The sequence below is a fragment of the Prunus persica genome, chromosome G1 (genome assembly GCF_000346465.2).
Source record: "Prunus persica cultivar Lovell chromosome G1, Prunus_persica_NCBIv2, whole genome shotgun sequence".
NCBI classification, from domain to species: domain Eukaryota; kingdom Viridiplantae; phylum Streptophyta; class Magnoliopsida; order Rosales; family Rosaceae; genus Prunus; species Prunus persica.
The window spans coordinates 40,407,377-40,425,253 of record NC_034009.1 but is presented as its reverse complement, the minus strand read 5'-3'; the positions used below and the strand labels follow the sequence as shown (position 1 = coordinate 40,425,253).

General features: G+C 37.3%; 3 protein-coding genes across 3 annotated transcripts; 2 read left to right on the top strand and 1 right to left on the bottom strand.

The window, feature by feature from the left end:
- On the bottom strand, nt 2,165–4,248 carry LOC18789546 (40S ribosomal protein S11). The gene is made up of 6 exons (XM_007223576.2): nt 4,095–4,248; nt 3,946–3,986; nt 3,650–3,750; nt 2,748–2,892; nt 2,581–2,670; nt 2,165–2,467 (listed from the first exon to the last, which is right to left on the bottom strand). The coding sequence occupies exons 1-6, from the start codon at nt 4,104–4,106 to the stop codon at nt 2,377–2,379; spliced, it is 480 nt and encodes a 159-aa protein (XP_007223638.1). The 5' UTR covers nt 4,107–4,248; the 3' UTR covers nt 2,165–2,376.
- Nucleotides 5,706–9,232, top strand: LOC18792460. The gene is made up of 9 exons (XM_020559152.1): nt 5,706–5,985; nt 6,251–6,447; nt 6,913–7,094; nt 7,206–7,490; nt 7,590–7,648; nt 7,751–7,787; nt 7,923–7,994; nt 8,092–8,416; nt 8,597–9,232. Exons 1-9 carry the CDS (start codon nt 5,853–5,855, stop codon nt 8,972–8,974), a joined length of 1,668 nt encoding a protein of 555 aa, XP_020414741.1. The 5' UTR covers nt 5,706–5,852; the 3' UTR covers nt 8,975–9,232.
- Nucleotides 16,180–17,418, top strand: LOC18791896. Its single transcript, XM_007226049.2, has one exon. It carries the CDS (start codon nt 16,308–16,310, stop codon nt 16,980–16,982), a length of 675 nt encoding a protein of 224 aa, XP_007226111.1. The 5' UTR covers nt 16,180–16,307; the 3' UTR covers nt 16,983–17,418.

Genomic DNA, 17,877 nt, shown 5'->3' with positions numbered 1-17,877 from the left:
ACATTTAAATGTGGTAACGTACCCTGCATGTATGTCTTTTCTTCTTTTTTTTGTTGGTGCCACTCAGTCCAAACAAGTTGGGACACTGCTGTAGTGGCAAGTGTGTTTCAACTTTCTAGAACTCAAATATTTTAACTTGGTGCACATAAAACTGGAAGATGAATTAAAAATTAGGCAGGTTTTTTATTTTATTATTTTTGTATTGAACTAAATCATACCATTGCAAGTGAAATTTTACTATTTTAATTCAATTTCATTCAATAAGATTGGTTGGTTTTGAGGTCTGATCCCAAGCTAAGCTTTTGTCGGTAACCAATCATCATCCATGTCAACAAGATTATCTGAATGCAATGTAATTAATGGGAAATGGATCTAGTGTTATAATCTGATAATCCGATTACGTTCTGAATCCTGTTAAGTTAATGAAACAAATTTGAATTTACTCTAATCTGATCCAATAATAATTCGATCTGATTTATGTAACATTTATTTTATTATATTTTTACTTACTAAATACATTTTGCACTTCTCATTGATAGAAATAATTAATAACCTCACATCCCACTCTAAATTAATCCCTACCACGTCAGACCCAAACTCAAAAAGAAGAACAAAAACTGCCACTCCTCCTCACTCCTTTCAGCTGCCTTCTCCTTTCTATTTGGTCAAAATTTCAACTTTTTTGTTTTCTTCTCTCAGTTCTCTCTCACGCCACTCAACTACAGAATCCATCCCCACCCCACCTAATCGAACGGGCAATCCCACCCAACCCGTAATATATCAATGTCAGAGGTAATTTGACACAGACTGTCATGGACTTGATTAAATTCTAGGATTATTTTGGATTAGCTCATATTGGTCTAAGCTGAATTAGGTATTGACGTACGTTTGGTGTTGTTTCGGACTAAGAAGCTGAATTATAAAAATAGTAAAGACCTATATTTTGTGCTATGTCGTTGAACTAAAAAATAATTATTGTAATATTGAAATTTAAAACAACAATTAGAGAAACAACAAAAATTCTGAATTTTTTTAAAAGCTAAAATTATCTTAACCAAAAAAACTCATCAGATGCAAACCCAACTCAACCTCCCCATTTTTTTATCCTTTTTTTTTTCTCTCTATTTTTTGTTTTGTTTAAGATAATTAGGTTCATTGCATTGGAAATAGGACGGAGAGAAAAAACAGAGGCTTTACCTCTTATGGATCAAATCATCAATGCATGCTGCGATTCCCCTCCCCCACTGAAGCCATCTTCTCTTGCTCACTAGGATTAATAGATTCTCTCTCTCTCTCTCTCTCTCTCTCTCTCTCTCTCTCTCATCGCAACCCACCTCCACAGCCCCTTTTACCCAATTCTCCTTCTCCCTTTTTGACTCTTTTTTGTTTTTTTTTTAATTTAAAAAAATTCAATCAGGAAAGCTTCAAACAGAGGCTTCAGCAAAGGTGTTCTCTCAGGCACGCTGCACATCCTCTTCGATCTTGGCAAGCCAGTGATCTGGGTTTGTTTAGTTGCAAAAATTAGGTAACCCTATGAGGAATCAGAGCAGATAGAAAGGGCTCTCTGGGTCAACTGATTGGGTGTTCAATTGGGTATTGTTGTTGCTGTCAATAGGATTGGTGGTGGTGATAGTGAGGTTGGGCGATGACAGTGCGAATGTTTAGTTCTGCGATAGTTTAGTTCGAACTCACGAGTTCAATATAGCGTGGGTGTTACATTGCGAGCCACTTTTCAAGCTCGCTAAATTGGAGCAGCGAGGGAGATTTTTCACTGTTGGACTATATAATCTCATTTAAGTTAGTCCATTCTCTTAACAAACATGGGTTTCAAGTACCTTTTAAGATAGTCCAATCCAATGAAGCCTATCAAACACACCCTTAGAGTGCTCTCGGCTGCTTGTTTTTCCTTTCCTTCTGTCCAGAGATTGATCAGATATCCAATTATCCAACATATCGGATGTGGATTTGCTCGTGCAGGATCAGATATAAGCTGATCTCCGACCCATTCAAAGCTCTACCTACACTAAGCCTATTGGAAACATGTTGAAGTCACTTTCTCTTATTGACACGACCACATTAGACAACAAATACCCATATACCATATATCTTCAAGATTACTAAACGATCTAAAACTATATCCACAACATAAACCACTTGGACATTCTGAAACATTGTGAATAGAAAATGACATTATGGATATCAAACTCCAAGATAATGGTTCAACTGAAGAAAAACCTTAAAATTCACCATACATGGATTAAATATTTAAGGATCAAAATAAAACGGCAAAAAACAGTTCATCTGTCAACAGTAGCTCAATCTAAATGTACTTCTTGCACAAACGTAACACTACCAATACTGCCCAAAACAAGAAGCTCATATTCCAGTGAATGCCTTCTTTCCAGCTCCAGAAGAACCAGCCGGAGTCACCTTCAACACGTTAAACCTCACTGTCTTTGACAATGGCCTGCAAAATTTAACAACCATATAAGTACAGATTAAAGAAATTAAACAAAATATACAAAAACCAATCAGCAACAGTTGCAACAGATTTAACAAGCAACACGTTTAGGATCTAACCTGCATTGGCCAATGATGACATAATCTCCCTCCTTCACACGGAAGCATGGTGACACATGAGCAGGAATGTTGGAATGCCTCTTCTCATATCTACAAATAAGTGAGATCAATTTTCCTGTTTCTAAGAAAAAGCATAACTTGACCTTTTCGTAGTAATATGACCTCACCTTTGGTATTTCTTAATATAATGAAGATAATTACGTCGAACAATTATAGTCCTCGACATCTTGGCACTGTGGCAAGTACCAGAGAGAACGCGACCCCGGATGGAGACATTGCCGGTGAAGGGGCATTTCTTATCAATATAAGTTCCTACAGTAACAGGCAAGCAACCCTTTTAGTCATAAGATGAACACCAAAGTTGATATCCCAGGTCATTTGACCATAAGGTTTACAGAACAACTTCAACCAAGACTCTGCCTCCCACTCCACTCAAATCACAGAACACTCAAACTGTACACACGAAATGCTAACAAGCAACATTCAATCCCTGAATAATAAGTAACAGTCCAGAGCACTTCATGGTATATCTAATTAAGCATAGACATTTGACCATAAGGTTTACAGAACAACTTCAAACAAGACTCTGCCTCCCACTCCAATCAAATCACAGAACACTGAAACTGTACACACGAAATGCTAACAAACAACATTCAATCCCTGAATATTAAGTAATAGTCCGGAGCACTTCATGGTATATCTAATTAAGCGCAGACATGAACCAAACTTAGCAGATGTTACCTATTAAATTGAGCGACATTGACATTTACTACATTATTCCAAAATAAAACATGATGTCAATTCCAGTTTAGAGGCATTATCCACCCTCTTGATGTCTGAAATTTAAGCTCATTGTAGAGAAACACAAGTTTAAACCGATTATAAGAGTTCAGGAGTAGCCCACTGCTAACATCTAGCTAACATAGCCAAATGCTTCACTATTCAAAGAGACTAATAAAAAACAGGAAATTGGACCATATGTACAACAATTTGAAACAAACAAAACCCAAAAATGAATAGCAACCATGAGATTAGTAAACTGTAAAACAAATAAGAGATTAAATTAAACCTTCAATAGCGTCTCTGGGTGTCTTGAACCCCAACCCAACACTCTTCCAGAACCGATTGCCTCCTTTTCCTGGCCTCTTTCCTTTCCCTGTCTTCTTTGAGCTGCAAAATTTTACATCACATCAATATGTTAGCCACCACCGCATCCATTTCATTCTCTCAACGACTTAACAGTTATTTTATTGCTATACAAAATCACTAGATTTCAGCTGAAGCAGATAAACAAGAACACGCACTATATCGGATGTCAATTGCTGAAATGACTAAAAAGAAAAGATTTTGAAACCACTGGCTTACCTCAGGAAAACCTTGGGTTGCTTCAAGAAAGCCTTCTCGGTCTGAAGCACACACACGCATAAAACGATGAATTAGTAACAGCGAAGTAAATTGAATTAGAGCCTATTTCTGACAGAGGGAAGCTTAGAGAGAGAAGTAGAGGGATCTACCTGTTCCGCCATTTTCAAGCTGCTTTGTGGAGACTGGTTGAAGCCGACGCCGTGAAGGGAGACTGATGAGCAAAAACCCTAATCTATGCGGAAAGTAAAAGGGTGATGCTTGAGGCGAATATATGTGGAACCCTAATCGCTGCAATGACTAAAATGGCCATGGATCAGAAATAGGAATAAGTTGAATTGGGCCTTTTTTCTTCTTCTTTTTTAATGAAAATTTCGGCCTTTTGGGCTCGCTATTTTTTATTTTGGGTTAGAGAAGAAAGAGAGGAGGGACAACATAATCAAGTGAAAATTTTGGGTCAATATTAAGTTAAACCCAAACACCTTAATACTTGATCCGATTGGACTCATTGCATCCATATTCGGAATTCTCCAATGTGGGTTGGCATAGGATGTGAGTGGACGGTCAATCGGTTATATGGTGTCGATTATTTCGCTACCCACATCTACAAACTGGCACTGAAAAAAACGTCATTCAGCATTGTTTGTTGTTGTTATGTGCACTGAAAAAAACTGACCCTAGTGGAATTTTGCACATAAGGAAATTCCTAAACCATGCATGTAAAATGAAACCCATGGCCCAATGGCTCACTCAACTTTACTAAAGCCCAGAGCTTTGGTGTGGTGATCATTTAAGGCCCAGACTTGGAAGGCGGGAAGAAGAGAAAGCCGACAAAACAGGCTGATATTGCGGTCCTGCGTGGATTACAGCCCACGAGAAGGAAAAAGAAAAGGAAACTCAAGAAAATGGTAATTCCTTGGGGAGCGAGCCGTTAGAGGTTGACACGGTTTTTGGGACCCAACCCCTTTTGCCTTTTTGAATTTCTTCACCTCCGCTGCTCCGCAGCAGACCACTTTTCATAATTTTAAACTTGACGTACATTGACGAATTTACGCTTCTCATTCGGTGGATCTAATTCCATGATTTTTGTCACGAAACATTTTCTTACTTTATTTTCCTACATTTTAAGTGTTTATTTACGGTTATGCAAAAAAGAAAATTTTGTTTGTTTCACAAATTTAATCTTAAGAGTTGATAAGCAAATCAAAATAAAAATTTATGCAAACAACATACTACTTTAATATAAACTAAATTATGTGAAAAGAGATTCGAACTCAGAACAAAGTACATCTGTTCTAACCAACTTAACTAAGTCCGTACATAAGCAAATAAAATTTAATTCAAATAATTAAGAGCATTAATTATGCATCATCCCTTGTATTTGAGTATTGTTTGTATTGTTAAAGAAAAAATTATTGCCTGTTTTAAAAAATAAATCACCAGACCAACAAATATGAATTTCGTATATTTAAATAATGTAGTTGTGAATGATGTAATTTTTTGTATCCCTAGAAACTTTTCATGAATAAAATTTAGCATTCTTCGAGAAAAATGTACTTATCCCACTTTCATTATGTTTTAAAATAATAAATTATGTTGGTTTTTTTCTTAATAATCAATATATATATATAAATAAGAGAAATATAACTAAATCCTATTTATCCTAAGAATATTTTGATGTCCTTAGGAAATAATAAATGGCGAGGGTATTTTTGTCAAAATATTTTGCGGCACAAAACCGAAAGCAACAAGCCACACTGGTATTATTAATTGGGGGCTGAAAGCATCCAACGTTTCTCTCCCTCCATTCCCACTCTAAGACCGTTACTATTCCCTCCCTCCCTCCCTCCCTCTCCATTCTCCCCACTCTCTCTCTCTCTCTCTCTCTCTCTCTCTCTCTTATACTTCTCATGATGTTATGTTATTGTTCTCTGCCCTCCTCTCTTCTTCTGGTGATTTTCCTCTTCCTTTCTTCTCCAACTTTCATTTTCTTCTCTCATGGGGATTCTCACTTTGCACCCTTCCAAACACCACCCGTTTCAGGTACTTTCACTTTGCCACGCATTTCCTCAGTTGGGTTCTTTGTTTCTTTGATGCTGCGCCTATTTTTGTTGTTCATTCTTGGACATTGGCCACTGTCCTCTGCTATCAAGCTCCTTCATTCGTAATTTTTGCTTTGAATGGAGAGTTCCTTTGTAGTGGAAAATTATAACAATACTTACCCTTTATAATCAATGTGCAAATTTCTTTCGTTTCCATTTTCATTATTTGTACTCATTTTTATTTTTATTTTATTTTATTTTTGCAGGGTGGGATTTTGGGGAGAAATATGAAGTGGGATTTCAATGGGGGAGTGGGAGGTCCCTTGTGGAGGGGCCCTTTGGTGAACCAGTTGAGAGCTCATCGATTGTGTTAGCTGCACAGAGAACACAAAGGAAAGATCCTCTTAATGGGTTCAAGAGGTACACAGGAGGCTGGAATATCAGTGACCATCATTACTGGGCTGTAAGTTCGTCACTCTTTTTGAAGAACTTTGCTTTTTGCTTTTCTTCTTCTAAATATATGAAAAAAGCTGAATTTTAATGTTGCCGTCTCTAAATGTCTTTTAATATCATAAAAGTGCTTTTGAAATCAGGGAGAAAGTTACTTCCTTCTTGCTTTGTAGTTAAAACAAGATATAGAAATTTACTTCTGCGAAATTGTTAGAATATGGCACTATTTTCAGCACTTAATGACTTCATGTTGACTAAGAATGCCATTTTCGTAGCATCCAAACACCTACTCTCAAATATATTAATATCATAAACTGAATTTCTGATATCCTAAAATTTTAATTCTTCAAGTGTTTCTCTGGCATGTATGTTATTTATTATCCCTTAATAACATTTCATTTGTGTTTTTAGTCTAAATCTTGAATTTCTTTTCATATACTCTTTTTTTTTTTGGGTCCAATTTTTTGTTCGAATGCAGTCTGTGGGTTTTACTGCAGCTCCCCTCTTTGCCGTTGCTGCAATCTGGTTCCTGAGTTTTGGCTTGTGCTTGCTGATCATCTGTGTCTGCTACTTTTGCTGTAAAAGGCAGACTTATGGCTATTCTCGGACCGCATATGCTCTTTCTCTCATATTCCTCATACTCTTCACCATTGCGGCAATGTACCTCTCTCTCTCTCTCTCTCTCTCTCTCCATATATATATATATAATTTATTGCTTGGTGCTGCAGTTGTTTAAAAACTGATGTGCTATTTTTTGGTTTCTGGTTACAGGATTGGATGTGTTGTGTTATACATTGGCCAAAAGAGGTTTCATAGTAGTACAACAAATACATTGGAGTATGTTGTACATCAGGCAGATATTACGGTTGAACAACTAAAGAATGCATCAGATTATCTCGCTGCAGCCAAGCAGCTTGGAGTGGACCAAGTATTTTTACCTTCTAACATTCAAACTGACATCGATGAGATTGGAGGAAAGCTTAATTCTTCCGCTAGTACCCTTGCTGAGAGAACACAGGAGAACGCAGATGACATGCGCGAGCTCTTAGATTCCGTGTAAGATAAAAATCAAAGGCCTCTTTTTCCATTTCTTTTTCTCCTGGTTCTTTGAGATTTAATCTGATCATAAATTGGATTATCTCAATGTACATGCAGGAGACTGGCGCTTATCATAATTGCTGCCATCATGCTTCTCTTGACATTCTTGGGATTCTGTGAGTTGCTTTGATATCTTTATTAAGATACTATATTCTGGTTTTCTAAACATCTTAGATTGTGGTACTTATTCATTCCTCTATTGTCACATTTTGTTCCAGTATTTTCAATCTTCGGCATGCAGTCGCTTGTGTACATGTGAGTGAGAATTAGTTCCAGTACCTCATCTTCCTCTTCTATCATTTCCTAGTTTCTTTTTGGTTGAGTATACTTGCATTAAATGTATGCTTCTGGTTTTTCCCTCACTGAACAGTTATAATTTAATTGTTGCAGCCTGGTGATCACAGGATGGATACTTGTGGCTGGAACATTCATTTTGTGTGGCACATTCCTTCTTCTTCATAAGTAAGCCTTATGATTTAGTTACGATGCTTTTCTGCTTCGATATATCTGCATGGCTTACAACTAGAAAGCTAACTTTTTCTTCCCTTTGAAATACTAGTGTGGCTGCTGACACATGTGTTGCAATGAATGAATGGGTTCAAAACCCCACTGCACATACAGCATTAGATGATATACTGCCCTGCGTTGACAGTGCAACTACCCAAGAAACCTTGTTGCGAAGCAAGGAAGTAACTGCTCAACTAGTCAACTTGATCAACGAGGTCATCACCAATGTTTCGAACATAAATTTCGCAGCCAACTTCGTGCCAATGTACTTCAATCAATCTGGTCCATTGGTGCCAATCCTCTGCAACCCATTTTTTCCTAACATGGCTGATCGAACTTGCACTGCTGGCGAAGTGAACTTAAACAATGCAACGGAGGTAAAACCAACAAACTCTGCAACTAATGTACATAAATACTTGATGCATCAAGTTTGGTCTACAAATGTAATGCAAGTAGAGGTTACATTCATAGACTAATTTTGCACTACTTGCATTACATTTACAAACCAATTTTGCTAAGACTTTAGAAACCTCAATACTTCACTCAAATTTTTGCAGGTATGGGGGAACTATGTCTGCCAGGTTTCGCCAAACGGGATTTGCACCACAACGGGGCGGCTGACCCCTACTTTCTACAGCCAGATGAGTACTGGAGTAAGCCTGAGTAATGCCTTGAATAATTATGCCCCTATACTCGTTGAACTACAAGACTGCACATTTGTTAGGGAAACATTTAGTGACATTTATAGGGATCATTGTCCCGGTCTAAGTCGATACAGTAGATGGATCTACATTGGGTTGGTCATGGTCTCTACTTCAGTTATGCTCTCACTCCTACTGTGGGTGATATATGGGAGAGAACGACGCCACCGCGTTTATACGAAAGAGTTGATGGCTGAATCAGCTCAAGGTGCTGAAGGGGAGAAGGAATCTTGATGGAAGTTTTTGCAGCATTCCACTGCTCAAAATTATAACATGGCATTTGGTTTCAATTCGGTTTCAGGTTTGTACATATTGAATGCTAGTTTCGTACTTCTGCTTCGTAGTATGCAATTGCATTCTTTTGCCAATTTGCCATTAAGAAGGCCCAACTCTTTTAAGACCCAATTGCAAGCTAGAATTTATGAACTAAATGTTTTGGTCCTCATTTGGATAATAAAATCTAGCGGGCTTCTATATATGCGCCCAACATAATGATCAGTGCACTCAGCACCCAAAAAGATTGAAAATTTATCGAGCGGGGTTACCACAATGGTTGTGGCCCTCCACCTTCTCCTCTCTACTTGGTGTTCAAGATCGAAACCCAAAGGTGGGTTTCTTTCCTCCCTACATCTTATTTCTTAATTCTCAATGTTTTGAATTTACTAATTAAAATTTTCAGTCCCGATCTCTTGGACCACAGGATTTCAAGAGATTGTGGTCACCCACCGTTGGATATTAATCCAATGGTTCAAAAAAGTTTTTTAAAAGGAGTGCAAGAGTGAGTGAACCGTTGAATTTACATCCAACGGTGAGTAACCACAAATCTCTTGGACCCCTGTAGTCCAAGAGATCAGGACTGTTAAATTTTTATCTAGATCTAGAAGCCATCAAAATCAAGTGCAAATCTACAATTATGAACCAAATGTTGTGGTCCTCATGGATAAAATCTAGTGATAAAATGCCATTTGTCTCCAAATTTGGGGAAGAAAAAAAGAAAGAGTGAAAACTTCTATGTTAATTATGGCTTCAATGACAAGAAGCAAAAATAACAAAATTCAATGATGCATGTGGTGCTTTAGAAAGTTGATGCATGCCCCAGCTGTCGTCTCCAATTGGTCACCCATTCTGCAGCCATCCATGTGCTCAGTTGAAAAAAATTTCAGCAAATTCCCCATTATTGTAGCTCCAACATGTGGAGGATTGATTGGCCCAACTATGCCTTTCATTACACTGTTTTTATGTTTTTATTTTAAAAAGAGACAGCAGCCTAATCAAGATTAGAGAATTTAAAGTATCTTTGTAAAATCAGCTTAACCACTTCCAGATGCAACCTTCACTCTCAAGATTAAAAGGGTGGGTGGGGGCAGGTACTGGTGAGTTGACCTAATCAACAATTTGAAATTATAATATAACTTCAATAAATGTTTTTTTTTTTGGGGACCAATTATTAATATAACAGAATTATTGTTTCAATTGTATCTTATGCTTAAAGGTGAATTTTTCAGTAGAATGATTTGTTTCTACAGTATATTGTACAAGTCATAATGCTTGCAAGCATTGCACTCCTCTGTGACATAATGCAAATATATCTTATGTCAACAAGAACATATACAATGTAGTAATAAACAACAACTCTTCAAATATACTTATTAAAAAAACAAAACAATTATTCAAAAAATAATGCAACACAACCTTATTATTCTATCAACAAGGCTAACTTTTGGTTACTCATTGAACAAAGGCCTCATTAATATATAAAATAACTTTTTATAATAAAATGAGAAGTTAAATTTTTATGAATTTCACTTGCAGGGCTCTCAAGTTTGAACCTTCATTGCACCTTAATAATATGTGTGTGAGTGAGAGAGAAACTCTCCTCATCTTGTAGTTTAGACTAGCGATTGTATTTATAAAAATAAAAAAAATAAAAAAAAATTGTGAATTAGTGAGACGTTCTTATTTCATTGTGCAGCTCATCCAAGACATCAAGCAATTATCCTCCTTCTGTATTGATATTTAATTTCAGCATGCCTTTAGAGAAGCAAATTTTGTTGCTGATACTTTAGCATCCTTAGGTCACTCTTTGGGTTTGTAGTCTTCCTCTCTCGGTTGTGAACTCTTTTTACTTGGACCTCTTTGAGCATGCGTGAACTCATAGGTCTAAGTTCTGTCAGTCTTTTCTTTTCCGAATAATTTTTTATTATTTAAAGAAGCTCTTATTTACTTTTTATTTTAATCTTTGTTTTTATGAAATTTTAACTTTATATTGTTGAATGGTTTGGATATTTTGCTTTGATTGCAAAGTAGTTGGCTTGGCTTTCTTTATCTTTGGATGTCACCTGCTTTTGTTGCAATCATTTCCCTGTCTTAAAACTAGAAACATTGAGGATGGGCATGTCTCTTAGAAACACAAAATTGACACCATGATCTCCAATTCATCCACTCTGGTGTTTGAATAGTTTCAGACCCAAAAAAAATCTCAATAATACAGCTTGGTTAAGGCAAAAAGAACATTTGCACAGTTTCTTTTTTTTGGAGTAAGTCCATCTTTACAAATCCAAGAAGGGAGGGAAACACAAATGCTTACTCATCTCTAAACATCCACTTGCTCTAATATTATATTAAAGTTTAAATTATTAGTAGAATATGTGCTTGACAGCCAATTTACAAAGAAATTACAAACATCATAAATGTATTGATATGATATGCCTTTCTTAATTTGGCTGCCAATAGGCAGTAGTTGCCTCCTTTACAAGCCTTGTAACCCCAATTTGGCCATACAAATCACCTTCAGGATCTTTAATTTTTCTTCCAAAACAAATCAACCTTAGAACCTTCCCAACCACCAACCAATTTTATATTGAGTATCTATTAATTCTCTTAGATTATAAGAAAGACAACCCATGTTGCTGTTAGGGTGATATAATGCAACATCTTATTCTATGCCACCAAAATATCCAAAGCTGATCAATTCATTACTTGTAGCATCATTAAGAATTTAAGAGCCATCTGACCCTAGAGTAAGCCAAAGGGCAAAGTGGCAACCAAGTCATACCCATTCACCTGCATCATCTCTTCAAATATTTTTTTTTAAGGCAAGAGAGAGATATTATTCCCATTTCTGAACTTGAAGGAAATAAATTAGCTTCAGGGAATTGTTCAATCAATTATCAATATGGTATATGCCCTAACTTCTGTATTGGACATGAACAAAGAAGCCTATGAAAACCATTGATGAATCATGAAGGAACAGAAAAGAAAACAAAAGGCTGTTTTCTTTTTTCTTCTAGACCACATCTTCAACAACTTACATACAGCTTAGCCTATGCTTCCTATGCAACAATAAACAATAAAATCTTGTTTGGGTCACTTCCATCACCACAGTTGTCATATTTTCAATAATCTATTATCTCCTTCACATCTCTTTCTTTGGACATTTCAACTTATATTATTATGATAACAGTAGCAGTTTGCTCAACTTTGTTTTTATAACAATCTTATCCTTCAAGTGCACTAAGTGACAACAAAGACCTAGTGAAAGATGTGTACCAAGTTAATTGGTTTTAAAATAACTTTTTTTCCCTCTTCACTCAATCCATATTTGACAAATGTTAAGTGACTTATTGTGTATATAGGACAGTTGAATCTATTCCTTTGAAACCCCTCAATGAGTAGCTAACCCTGTGTGAGATTTCAAATGGATCATATGCAAAAAGTAGATCTAATAGATTGGATCACTCAAAGTTAAATATATCTTGTTTTTAAGCTAAGCGATATTTTATTTTAATTTAATCTAAATTACAGGGATGAGATTCAAACTTGAATTCATAATGGAGAGCACATCCGTTCTACCTAACTTAACTAACTTCATGTATGCATCATCTTTTTAAGCAAATTATTAAGCTTTGACTTTGGCCTTTGAATGTTGAAGCCACATATAATGGCAAAACTTGCAAGTGGGCTATAATTGATGCTATTATTAAGCTTTAGCTGCCAAATGCTAATTAGGACTCCCAAGGCTAGGTTGTATGTGGGTTAGGAATTGAAATTATAAAAAAACAGAAGGAGCTTTCCATCCATCACTATGAGCTATATGTGCTGCATAAATATTGGGAACTGACCTCCCAATCGTCATCACCACCTAACCTTATCACCTTATCCTTCAAAGAATTTGGGTTCAACTCCTAAACCCTATGCTATGTAATTGTATTTGACGGACAATTTTGATTAACAATCTAACGACATAATGACAACATATAAACTTATTTGACAGAAAAAAAAAAAATTATTGTTTTAAATCAAAAACGTACTCCCTTTTTTTTTATACCACGTCTCAATTTCATTTGAGTAGAGCACATAGGTGGTGGAGGATCACATCCTCAATACATGCTGCAAGTTGTAAAATGAGTCATCATCCAATTTTCAAGTGGGTGAAGACTGGAAATAATAATTAGCTCAACCTTGTTCCAAAATTCCAACGTTATATCATTAGCATTAGTGATGATTTGATAAATAATGAAGGTCAAATATAACTTCTCTTGTAGAAAAGGGAGACAACCAACTTTAGCCTTAAGACCTTTCTCAAATATTAAATGTGTTGTCTTTTTTTTTGTCAAAAGGTATAAAGAGGGAGGAGAATTTACTCACGCACACTGATGTTGAGGAGTTTCAAAATATGCGAACACTGGTGTTAGGCCAAACATACTTCTCCACAACAGTACGGCGACCCATTGACAAATGTGTGCAAATTAAGTTACCCCAAAATAAATTAGACCGTCAATGAAATCGCTGCTCTCTCTTGTTTTATGTTTTGCCGGCAAAATAGGAAACCCATCCAATCATAAGACGTATTTGACCAATATAATTTGAAACGGTCTATGAAAGCAGCCATTTAAACATCCAACGGTCAATAGGCGATCACATGGGGAATTGGAAATGGAGCTATATATAGACTTCTCTTGGTATCCGTACAAGCACCGTTACTTATTTTTATAGCATACACATTATAAAATTGAAAAAAACTTAATAATACTTAGTCAAGAAAGAGCCGTGACCCGGGGCATGACTTGGGCCAGCCCGCCATACCAAATCAAAGTTTGGTCCAATCTGCATCAAGTGAGGATACGCTAGTTCTTGTGGTCCGATTTGATCATAGGGTGCGACTTTGGATTCTCGTTTCCACACTCAATAACTATTAGTAAAAGTGTCATTGTTGGGTTAACAATAATAAATAGAGAATAGATGTTTAGTTGCATACTTAAGAAGTATTGTTAAATTAAATGACATGTTTCGAAATATTATTGGACTACATGAAATTGTAAGGACGGGAGGATTCAAATTGGTCAAAAATTGTTCAATCAACTTAATTGTGACTTGGATCATCCAAAACAACTTGGGGTTAAGTCACACTCCACAAGTTTGGCTTTTTTTTGGGGTTACTATGAAAAAACTGAAAACTAAATCTGTTATAATCACTATTTTTTCATCTAAAAAATAATGGTTTGTTATGGTTCAGTGTTGTGAAATCTGTTGAAATTCAATTAGACTCGATATATCTAGAGAGATCAAATCAAATCCGTGATGTGGAAGGTTGATAATAGATGTATAACTGTGACAGTTGATAAAAGTGAGGAGTATTGACTACAATATAGGGCAATAGAGGAAAACAAGATTAAGGTTTCAAAATTTAAGATCTAAATCTGATGTGGTGGAGTGATCTAATATGAGCAAGTGTATAATAAGTGATCAGGGAAGCCAATGGAATACTAACGCATGGAAAACTACCGATTTCAAATTTGTAAACCAACAACTGAACCAACTCAACAGTACTGATCCAGCTGATTGGTCCTATCTGGCTAATTTGGTTGTACAAATGTCACACATCTATCTTCACCTCACCATTTGAGCTTAGTTTGTTATAATTTAACTCAAATAGGTAGCTTTTTTTCTATTTTTTTAAAATACGAGCGATAGTCTAAATTACAAAGGAGATGAGGTATTTCACACACATTATTGTGCCATGAGGGTTCGAACTTGAGACCACTAATTTGCAAGTTAAAATAATTTTTCACTAGACTAGACCCCATTGACATAAGTACCATATTTTCGTAATCCTATGATATCAACATTGTTATTTGTTTAACTGAACCCATTTCATGATCCAACCCTACGTGTATGATTATTTATTCCTCTTATAAAATTTATTTCTTGATTCTTTGAGTGAATAAGAAGATTGCAATTTCTCTAAACAAAGATAAGAGCCAAAACAAATATGGCAAAGAAAAGAAGAACCAAACGAATGGGAGCATTTTTGTTCATTATATTAATTAAATGAGAGTATTTTTACTTATCATATTAATTAAAGGTGTATGGAAGAAAAAATAAAAAAAAATTTGAAAAAGGGCCGGCAGCCCAGTACACACCTCGTTTCCCTCCCCTGCAATCTCTCCCTGACTCTCTCTCACTCTCTCACTCTTCGCCTAATAAATTGAGTGCAAATTTATCCTAATGAAAACCACTCTCCTGAAGTCATTGATTTATGTTTAGTTGTTGTCTGGGCTTAGCCCTCTTTGTTATAAAAAAAAAGAAAAAAGAAGTCATTGCATATAAATCATGAACAAGAGGACAAATTATCCCTGCCCTGCTCAATCCATGGATAAGTAGAGCTTAATTTGATATGAGGGAGACATACAGAGCGCGGGGAAGAGGAGAAAGAAGAGAGAGAAGAGTCGAGGTGGGCTGTGGGCCCTTTTTAATTTTTATTTATTTATTCTCACATAAAAATTAACTATGATTAATAATGAGACATATGAGCATATATCTTTAATTAATGTAGTGAGAAAAAATGCTCAGATTTTGGAAAAACAGAGCTACTCACCGAACGAAATGAAATTGAAATTCAACCTAAAAAGACCGACTCCATAATTAGCACATTCTAGTCACTTTTATTTTATTTTGTTTTTTATATTCCATACCAAAGTTTGAAAAGAAAAAGAAACTTCCTTGAGAAAACTACCAGTCTTCTTATTAAAATAAAGTAAAATATACAGATTCTCATAAATAGAAAAATAATAATCCTAAGGACCTAGGGGCATAAAACCCAAAAGTCCGGGTCACTTGAGGCATTACACGAAGAACAAGCCAATGGCAAGCCGTAATTAAGAGAGCATAATTGGGTTTCTCGTACTTTCAGTTCTGGCGTTTCTCAAAGAATTTATACGTGGCAAGCTCTCTGCACTGGCCCCAGTAAAAGCTGTTGGACAAGCGGCTCCAACTTTCGTCCTCTTCCCGCAGTCCCTATCACTCCAGCCGTTGGATAAGATTCCCAACGCCTAGAAAAACCACCAAACGTGGTAAACCGAAAACCCCAAACCACCCCTAATCTTCAACCGAATTACCATCCACCGGCACTCAACTTATCTATAAAAACGGCCCTTGAGACTCGTTAGGTTTGCCAAACCAAACGCCCTTAGGGGCCCTTAGGGGAAAAAACAATCTCTCTCTCTCTCTCTCTCTCTCTCTCTCTCTTTTCCTAGATCTGTTGCTTTCTCTATCTAAACACACTCCAATGGCTACCGCATCGTCTTCATCATCGAGGGCGAGAACCAGGTCAAGCGGACCAGTTCTTCGCTCGCTCTCACCTTCCGGAAGGTTTTACACAGCCTCGAATGCCTCCATCTCATCTTCCGCTTCGGGCTTTGCTTCGTCCACAAGCTCTAGCTTTTCATCTCCGGCCTCCGCCTTCTTCAGCCACCACAAGGACCACCACTACTACAATCAGCAGATCAACCACCACCATCACCACCGATCCGCTTCCCCGACTCGTGTCAACCTGTACACCTCCTCCGCCCCTTCTCCATCCGTCCGCTTCTCCATCGACCACCGTTCAATCTCTCCGAACCACTCGAATCGATCCATCACCGTTTCGAAGAAAAATGGCCCGATCTCGATGCCTAAGAAGACCTGTATGTGCTCGCCGACGTCGCATCCGGGGTCGTTTCGCTGCAGCCTTCACAAGAACATCGGTGGAGGTCACAACGCAGCTCCATATCCGACGAACAGGCTGAACATGCGCAGATCTGCTATGACGAACTCGCTGGTTCGTATCGGTGGAGTCGAAGGTGAGTGGGTGAAGCGAGCCTTAACCGCTCTGATCCGCCCTTGCGCCCACCAGCAGAGGCGAAGAGCCGGCTTCCAGCCGAGGCCGAGCCGGCTCTCGGCCATGTCCACCGCCGACAAGTGACTGAGTTACTATCGGCGATGATCTCTCTGATTTTGTTTCACAGAGTAACAGAAAGATACAGGTCAGGTTGGTTAATTTCCGGTCATTTCTTCATTGTTTACGATCTTTGAACCCGGCGAGTCAACTCGGAGCCACACAGCCCCGCCGCTATCGATCCGAGCTGATCCGACGGTTTTAGCTGAGGTCAACTCAACTCGGGCGAGTCACGAAGCGGAGGCGCCGAGTCGAGCCGGCGAGTTTTGCGCTCTGGGATGCGGAGCGTCACGCCGAACACTATGAAAGAGAAACTCCATATTGTACAGTTGAATGATATGATTTTCTATGGAAAATTGGAAGGACAGTTTTCGGACATTTAATCTTTTCCCTATACAAATTACCCAATTAAAACTGGATTAAGGAAAATTAACAGAGTAATAATTTGCATTCAGAAGTTGCATAGACTTGGTTCAGTTTGGTTTTGTGACACAGCCGTTCATTCCATTTGTGTGTGCAGCATTTGGGGTTATCCGTTATGTTTCCCGTTTCCGTCACCGTCCGTTCCGTGTTATGGGTTCCGTTGGCCGTCATCATCACCGTCACCGTGTTCCGTTATGTGTGTTCCGTTCAGTCAGCCGTATTGCTTTACAAGGTTGCGTCACTCTTTTTGCGAGGTATATTCTTTCTTTTTCCATTAATTATTATTGTTTGTTAATACTATTTGTGTTGTGTTTATTATTTGTTATAGGGTCATGCTAGGGAGACCAACTTTAGATACCAACTTGTGTACCAACTCTCTAATAGAGGTGGAGCCCACCAATACAATGGGTCCCATTCATTTTATATCGTAGAACCGTTATTTTTACGGTCGCCTTATAAGAATCTTGTAACACTTTTTTCTTTGATGTTCTTATCCTAC

Coding starts and splice junctions, on each gene's coding strand:
- LOC18792460 (XM_020559152.1), top strand. CDS start 5,853: ATGATGTTATGTTATTGTTCTCTGCCCTCCTCTCTTCTTCTGGTGATT. Junction 7,788..7,922: donor ATGCAGTCGCTTGTGTACAT/GTGAGTGAGAAT, acceptor TAATTGTTGCAG/CCTGGTGATCACAGGATGGA. Junction 8,417..8,596: donor ACTTAAACAATGCAACGGAG/GTAAAACCAACA, acceptor AAATTTTTGCAG/GTATGGGGGAACTATGTCTG.
- LOC18791896 (XM_007226049.2), top strand. CDS start 16,308: ATGGCTACCGCATCGTCTTCATCATCGAGGGCGAGAACCAGGTCAAGC.
- LOC18789546 (XM_007223576.2), bottom strand. Junction 2,671..2,747: donor TATATTAAGAAATACCAAAG/GTGAGGTCATAT, acceptor ACTTATTTGTAG/ATATGAGAAGAGGCATTCCA. Junction 2,468..2,580: donor GTCATCATTGGCCAATGCAG/GTTAGATCCTAA, acceptor TAAATTTTGCAG/GCCATTGTCAAAGACAGTGA.